At 39.5% G+C, this 7,598-nt stretch overlaps 1 protein-coding gene across 1 annotated transcript; it reads left to right on the top strand.

Moving 5' to 3' along the window:
• Window positions 1-263: 263 nt before the first annotated feature.
• On the top strand, window positions 264-2,989 carry CER1 (cerberus 1, DAN family BMP antagonist). Its single transcript, XM_075262214.1, has 2 exons — window positions 264-743; window positions 2,732-2,989. Exons 1-2 carry the CDS (start codon window positions 264-266, stop codon window positions 2,987-2,989), a joined length of 738 nt encoding a protein of 245 aa, XP_075118315.1.
• Window positions 2,990-7,598: the final 4,609 nt, after the last annotated feature.

The following is a 7,598-nucleotide window of genomic DNA, read 5'->3' as shown; positions in this document are numbered from 1 at the left end:
TCTATGAGGCTTACGATATGTGAAATATAATAGTGTTAATGTAATTCTTGAGTACACAACTAATATACATCTGGGATCCTCTTGGTCAATAGATGAGTTGATTCAGACATAAAAGAGACTTCAAAGGTCACACATGTAAATAACAAAGGAAAGGATGTCATTACCATAACAAAACAGAGTGCTAACTCAATCACAGTGGTCTTTAAAAACCAGTGGGTCCCCACAAGAGAAACGTATTTTTGGGAATCAGTAAGTTCTCTACAATGTGGCTGCAGATTGTCCAGGTTCTCATTGTGTGCTATGTTGCTAGTCATGGAGAAGGAAAAGATGTAGAAATAAAAGGAAGATCAAAATACTGCTCCTTTATTCATCAAGATCACTTACGAAAAGAGGGACCTCAGAGTTCAGTGCAACCTCAGAAAGATATAGAAAAGGATGAAGCAATGTCAAGAATAAGAAGAGCTAATCCAGCTAACGGAGTTCCCAAAATAAATCCTCATCTGAATGAGAAACATGGAGAAAAAAGTACTCAGGGTATAAGGTTTGCCAGGATGTTACGCTATTGTGGAACTAGAAGTAACAAACTCATTGACAGAAAAGTGGAGAAGTCTGAAAAGAAATATGACCAAGTGTATTGGGATCATTTCACCTACAAGATAAAAGCAATCGCTAAAGCTGTACATTATCCTATTAAGATGCAAGAAGGACAAAGAGAAGTCTGTAAAATCTTGATATTTACTCAGGTAAGCAAATTGTCTTTAATTTACTGTACTCTATAATTTAACAGACATCATTCATAAGACACCACAGGTGGTTTTCTGATTTTCATTTTTGACTCCACGCCTTCCAAATTTTATAACTTTTTCATTTTTTCCGTTCAAAGAGTCATATATTAATGTGTGCATGACAAACTGTATTTTGTAATTGCACTATATGATATTCCATATAAATACAATGCACTGCATAATGATGGTACTTGTATTATAGGCTGAATAAAGCAGCCATTAATACAAGTAAAACATTTCCTTTAAAATCCAATACAATGTGATTAAATTACAGACATGTCTTTTGCCTGCAAATATTAATGATAGTCTTTGAAAGTCTCACAGTCATTTCATAAAGTTTAAAACATCTTACAGGGTTCTTATGGCCTATGTCAGTCCTATCTTTTAAGGAGCTCTGATGTTCAGGAGAGCACTGCAGCCTTTTTATGGTTTACTAGGGCTTTTGTACCTGTACATACATTCTACTTTGTAGTAGTGCAGGGTATTATAGCTTTGTTTAATTCATTTTAAGGGAGGGTTCACACAGTGTAACGTGCCTCGTGATGTGGCACGTCTACGCCGCGGGACCCTTTGCGTGCCGTACACGCTCCCATTGATTTCAATGGGAGCGAGGATCGTATGCGCCGCGCTAGTTTGCGGCTGTGATTTTGCGGTCGCATCATCACGGCCGCAAACTAGCGCGGCGCATACGATCCCTGCTCCCATTGAAATCAATGGGAGCGTGTACGGCACGCAAAGGGTCCCGCGGCGTAGACGTGCCACATCATGCGGCACGTTACACCGTGTGAACCCTCCCTAAGGGTAAGGCCACACATAGTAAAAACAGTTTCATGTCCACAGAGATATTCAGCAGCATTGTACAGTATCTGACATACTATAGATTTAAAACCCACAGTGCAAGTCACAGTGCTTCTGTCTTACACAGTATGTGGATACAACTATCGCTGGGTTCACACCAGTGTCTAATCTCCGTTTTCAGAATGCAGAAGACGGAAACCAGTCATGCCGAGTCCGGCTGTGCGCTGTGCACGCTGGTGAGCGTTTTATGCGCTCCGCAGCGAAACCGTTTTTTTTTAAACCGGACACAGAGTACTGCATGTGAATGGGCTTGAAACATTCCGGCAGGTTTCCGTCTCCCGCCTCTGTTTTGTGCAGGAAACGGAAACCTACAGAACGGAGACCGGGCGCAGATGTGAACGAGCCCTATGCTGCAACTGTAAATCACCGCAAGTTGCTGCCAGTGCATTTTAACGGTTGCTAACCTGCAGCTATTTTGTCCAGTCTGTCCCCAACCTACGGAAATAACCAGCAATACCCTGCACAACCATTGCTAAATTTGCAATAGTTTTGTGTACACTTGCATTAATAAAAGTTTATCAGGTCTAAAATGACAATAATATTGTCAAGTGAGGACCTTTAACCCCACCGTAGCTCTCTTTATTGTTGGCCACAATGGTATATTTCTGCTGGCCCCTACACTATAATTGGCTTGGAAGGCATCTTGGATATGAAATACACCCTTTAATCAGAGCAAAAGTAGACATATTGGCATTTCTGATCTCTAAAAAACCCCATAGCCATTGTACAGTAAATTGATCCTTTTTTAACATACATACTATTGACAATATGTCCAAAGTGCAGTGAGGCTACATTGAAATGTTTATTTGCTGCTATTAAATATTATTGCTATCATACATACTAAGTAGTTTTGACAAGTATATTTTTTTTTAAATAGCATATATTGGGCTTGGTTCTAATCTGCGACAGGCTCTCCATTGTTCTGGTCTGCCAGGGGACCCAAACAACAGAGAGATGGACCACTAAAACAGAGGTTATATGATATGCATCTTCAATCAACACTTTGCAATTGCATTACAAAACTGAAATGAAAAATTAAAATATGTCTCCTAACTGTTGCTGACCTGATTATATATTTTTCTTTGCAGAATATCACACATGAGTGCTGCGACAACGTGACCATACAGAATCTGTGTTTTGGAATGTGTAACTCTCGTTATGTCCCGAACCACAGAGATCAGCTCAGTTCCCGCTGTCTACCCTTGAGAATTACCTTGAACTATGTAAAACCGAACTGCCCAGGTTTTGACGATGTAATTAAAGTTAAAATGATAATGGAAGAGAGCAAGTGCAGGGTCCATAGGCACAACAAGGTCAAGAACAACCACCACTCTGGACATCTTTGATGATATGGCCTACTGGCCAATGAGAAATGTGTTAGCGCAGACATACTCTGGCTACGCGCATCAATACCAAATTGCCTTTCAGGTTGCTCAGGAAATTGCTAAAAAAACACAGACAAAATCCTAGTGTCCTTTATAGGACAACATATTAGAAAATAATCTGAACTGTAGGATCTTGATGCTTAAAGTATATTGTTTAAATGTGAGAATTTAAAGGTAAATTTTGTCGTTATTGCCTTATTAGGACACTAACAAATTGTTAATATGTTTCTTTGTACTAGTCAAATAAATTATCTTCAATTGTATCACTTACATGAACCAATAATTCTCGGCTGCTAAATAATTCAATGGAAAATCTAACTGGACGCAAAATAAGGGAAGAAGGTAGGGACATAATATAGGTTATTTGTGACCCAGAAATTTCTCAAACACCCAATAAAGTCTCCTACATATTATCAGTGTAAAAATTCCCACAAAGGGATAATCTGTTTAATATGGTCATATATACGATACACTCCCATTAAGTATGCTGCTATGTCTCCAACCAGAAGTTTAAGGCTAACACGGATCACTACTACATGTGGTTTCCTCAAGGTTAAACAGTAGAGTGAAATAGCATCAATTAAATAACATAGATAATGACAGTATAATGGTCTAAACCTGAATGATCCAATGTGATGATGCAGGACAACGAGGGAGCTGTAACATGGCCGCCTATAAATTCACTATGCATGTGTATATAAGATAAGATAAGATATTCCTTTAATAGTCCCACAATGGGTAAATTTCAGTGATACAGTTTCATAGATGGTACAGTAGTATATAACAAGAGAGAAACACATAGAAGCTCATGGCAGATAGAGAAATCCTAGGAATCATAGCAACTAAAAAAGAAAGAAACACAGACACACTGCAGGATCATTTAGTTCTCTGTGCAGATTGATGTTAATAATTATAATAATAATAATACAGCCGACTTGGTTGTAGGACACGAGGAGGGGGGTCACAGCATGTGGATATAACAAGCAGAAATTTTTGCAGAGGTGGGGGACATATGCAGCTATCATGATAAACATGTGGTAGTTCCTTTGGTAGGTGGTGGGATCTCCTGCTCACAGCTGATAGTTCGGTATCTTGTATCAGCACTATTGTCCTTTTAACCACAAAAAAAAAAAATGCCCCAAATGTCCTTCATCACAAGCCCTCCTCCTCCTTACCACAGTGTTCTACTGCCCCAAGGAAGTCAGAGACCATCCAGGTATACATGGTGCTGCTCTCTTGCCAAGCTTCCATAACTCCTGGGGTAGGTGGGTGATGGTAGGTTCCCAGGCTGTAGCAGAGTCCCACGTGTCCACAGTAATAAAAAGAAAGAAATACCAGTCAGCTGTAGCATCTTCACACATCAGCAATTGACGCCAGAAATCATCTCCTTGAACGAAGAAGTCCGCATTTCCATGTAGGTTTCTCTTCCATGCCGCATGTTGAGCCATGCTGTCCTAGCTGGGGGGATGGTAACAGGCACATGTGGAAACCAGCTGAACCAGGTCTTGAGCCCATGCTTTACAATGGAAACAAAAGGAACAAAAAACTCCACAGGGTCTTCCATTCGATTTATAGTTGCTAAATTCATAGTGCTAGATTGCTTGGTTACCGGATTCTTGAAGATAGAGAAAAAAGAGTGAAAAAGGAAAGAAAAGTTTGCTCCCAGCTTGGAGCACTGCATCAAGGCAGCCAGCCTCTCAGGGGGCGGTGCCTAAAAAAAAAAAAAAAAAATTTTAAAAAAAAAAACGAAAATACATATCCTGGCACACTCAGCTAAGTACAGTGCAGGTGCCAATATAATACCGCGGATACACAAAGTTGGAGCTGTGCATATGCTTTTTCAGTCAATGGTCATTATGAAGTAGTTTATAATCACGTGCAGTGAGTTTACAGACTGACGTGTTTGAGCCTCCTCAACATCCTGCATAAATACAAGGGATAATTCAGATGCAAATCATTATAGTGAAATCTTGTGGGCCCCGATGCAAACTTTTGTCTGGGACCTCCTACCCCTCTTGATAGTGACTGTTACAGGTGCTGCAGCGGTATCTCAGTTACTTGAAAGGGATACAGCTTTAGTACCCACAACTGCAATTATCAAGAATACAGTGAGTGAGCAGTGCAGCGCTCGGCATGTAAACAATACTGGAAACTGCTGCTGCGGGAAACTGCTGATCTGCAGGGTCCTAATAGTCTGAGAAGTAAGAGATAAGTGGTGATTTTGTGAGAGACATGACTCACTATTTACATTGCACATTGTTTGTTGTATAATCACCATGCAATGTTATTACAGCCTGTAATAATAGGGCATGGTTGCTATAAAACAGATAGTGTGGGATATGAATAGTGAAGCATCCTCACACAGTATAATGTGCTCCACAGTGGCCCCACACAATATAATATAACCAAAAAAGCAAAAATGCCTCACTGTGCAAACAGAGGTCATGTGTGTGCACGGAAAAAAACTCCTCGGCTAGGAGCAAACAAACTAGAAAAAACAAAAAATATTTCCAGCAACACAAAAGAAACGAAAAAATAAATAAATTAATAAATGTTATTTATATAGCACCAACATATTCCACAGCGCTGTACAATTTGTAGGGTTCAAATACAGACAGAAAGATACATTACAAAGAAAGTCATTTCACACAATAGGACTGAGGGCCCTGCTCGCAAGAGCTTACAATCTATGAGGTAGAGGGGGTGACACAAGAGGTAGCAGGGGTGGCATTGCTTATGCAGAGGTCAGACAATTTTGTAATAGAGGTTACTGCCATTACACAAACATAAAACTTTATGAGCCGTCACCAGTCGTGTCCTTTAACATGTGGATGGAGCTTGGACAGATAAAGTTAGCCTGAAATGGCATCATATCATGTGGGGAAATGTGGGAGCGGGGACAGAGGAGGGTTAAATTTTGGGGATTCTAATTATAGTATGGAAGGGTTTACGTTAGAAATTGTGATAGGCTTGTCTGAAAAGATGCGTCTTTAGTTTGCGTTTGAAACTGTAGAAATTGGGAGTTAATCTGATTATCCGTGGTAGAGGATTCCAGAGAAGTGGTGCAACTCGGGAGAAATCTTGTATACGAGCGTGGGAGGTTCTGATAATAGAGGATGTAAGTGTTAGGTCATTGAGTGAGCGGAGAGCACGGGTTGGGCGGTAGACAGAGATGAGGGAGGAAATGTATGGAGGTGCGGCATTATGGAGAGCCTTGTGGATGAGAGTGATAACTTTATATTTTATTCTATAATGAATAGGCAGCCAATGTAGCGACTGGCACACACCAGAGGCATTGCTGCAGCATCTAGACTGATAGATGAGCCTGGAAACTTTACTTTTAATGCTCCATAGCACAATTATCAAAAACACATCTACTGAATAGAAAAATCACATGGAAAAAATGCACACAAGATCACAAAAACATAAAAGTGAAGACAAAAAAACCACATATTGAACTGCTTACACATTTCAGGGCTTGTTGACCCTTACTCATAGCATAAGAAACAAAGTGGTAGAACAGAGAATATATGTTCGTTACAACAAGCAAATCAATTAACACAATTACCAACACATGACTGCACCTGAACGATCAATCGTAATCCACAAGAAACGACAAATGAAGATATACGTGACAAATGAGAACAGGGAATCAAAAAAGACATTACATGAGACAACAGTAAGAATTAAGAATTGTGAAAAAGACCAGACCTATACATGGCGTGGTGGGAGTTAAGATTTATATATACCAATCTTAATCTCTATTCGGGTAGTCTCTGATGGTATGACCGCTACATCAACAACCTGATCATGGTATGGTCGGGTGATGTGGCGGCCATAATGGCTTTTATTGATTATATGAACAATAATGAGTTGAAGCTCCTTTTACACATATATACGATTGAGCCATTGAGGGTTAATTTTTTGGACATTACTTTAATGGGAGATGCAGCCAATCATACAGTATCAACTTCACTTTTTCATAAAACACAATCTTGTAATACTATACTTCACGCATCAAGTTGTCATCCATTACACACCGTAAAATCAGTGTCAGTGGGTGAGCTCACTAGAGTGAAAAGGATTTGTTCCAGTGATAGTGATTATTCTCAACCATTGGATAGCACTTGCAGAAGATTAAAATCTAGGGGTTATCCCTAGTGGTCCCTGGATAGGGCCAAAAAAATTGTGAGTTAGAAAGAAATATCATCTTTATTACCTGGCCCTCAACAAAACAAAAATGTTAAAAAAGGGGGTGTTCTTTTTTACCAGCTATAGTAACAATTACAAGAGTATCGTTCAAATCATTTGCAAAAATTTGCCCATTCTTTTGCAGGATGATGTTCTAGAATCTAGATAATATAATTCAGGAGGGTTGCCAGTTTGTAGCTAGTAGGGGAAAATCATTAAGGAATCTATTATCTCTTAGCCTGTATATTGACCTATCTGGTACTGGAAACAGAACAAGTATGGGACCCCCAGGTATCAGGTTTGTAAATATGTTTTCAAAAAATCCATCTTTAAAAGTCCAAACACATAGAGGAAGTATCATATGAAAAGGTTTTTAAAT

Source organism: Leptodactylus fuscus, chromosome 1 (genome assembly GCF_031893055.1).
Source record: "Leptodactylus fuscus isolate aLepFus1 chromosome 1, aLepFus1.hap2, whole genome shotgun sequence".
Lineage (NCBI taxonomy): Eukaryota > Metazoa > Chordata > Amphibia > Anura > Leptodactylidae > Leptodactylus > Leptodactylus fuscus.
The sequence above is the reverse complement of the archived record's forward strand: the minus strand, read 5'-3'. Positions and strand labels throughout refer to the sequence as shown.

Coding starts and splice junctions, on each gene's coding strand:
- CER1 (XM_075262214.1), top strand. CDS start 264: ATGTGGCTGCAGATTGTCCAGGTTCTCATTGTGTGCTATGTTGCTAGT. Junction 744..2,731: donor AAATCTTGATATTTACTCAG/GTAAGCAAATTG, acceptor TTTTCTTTGCAG/AATATCACACATGAGTGCTG.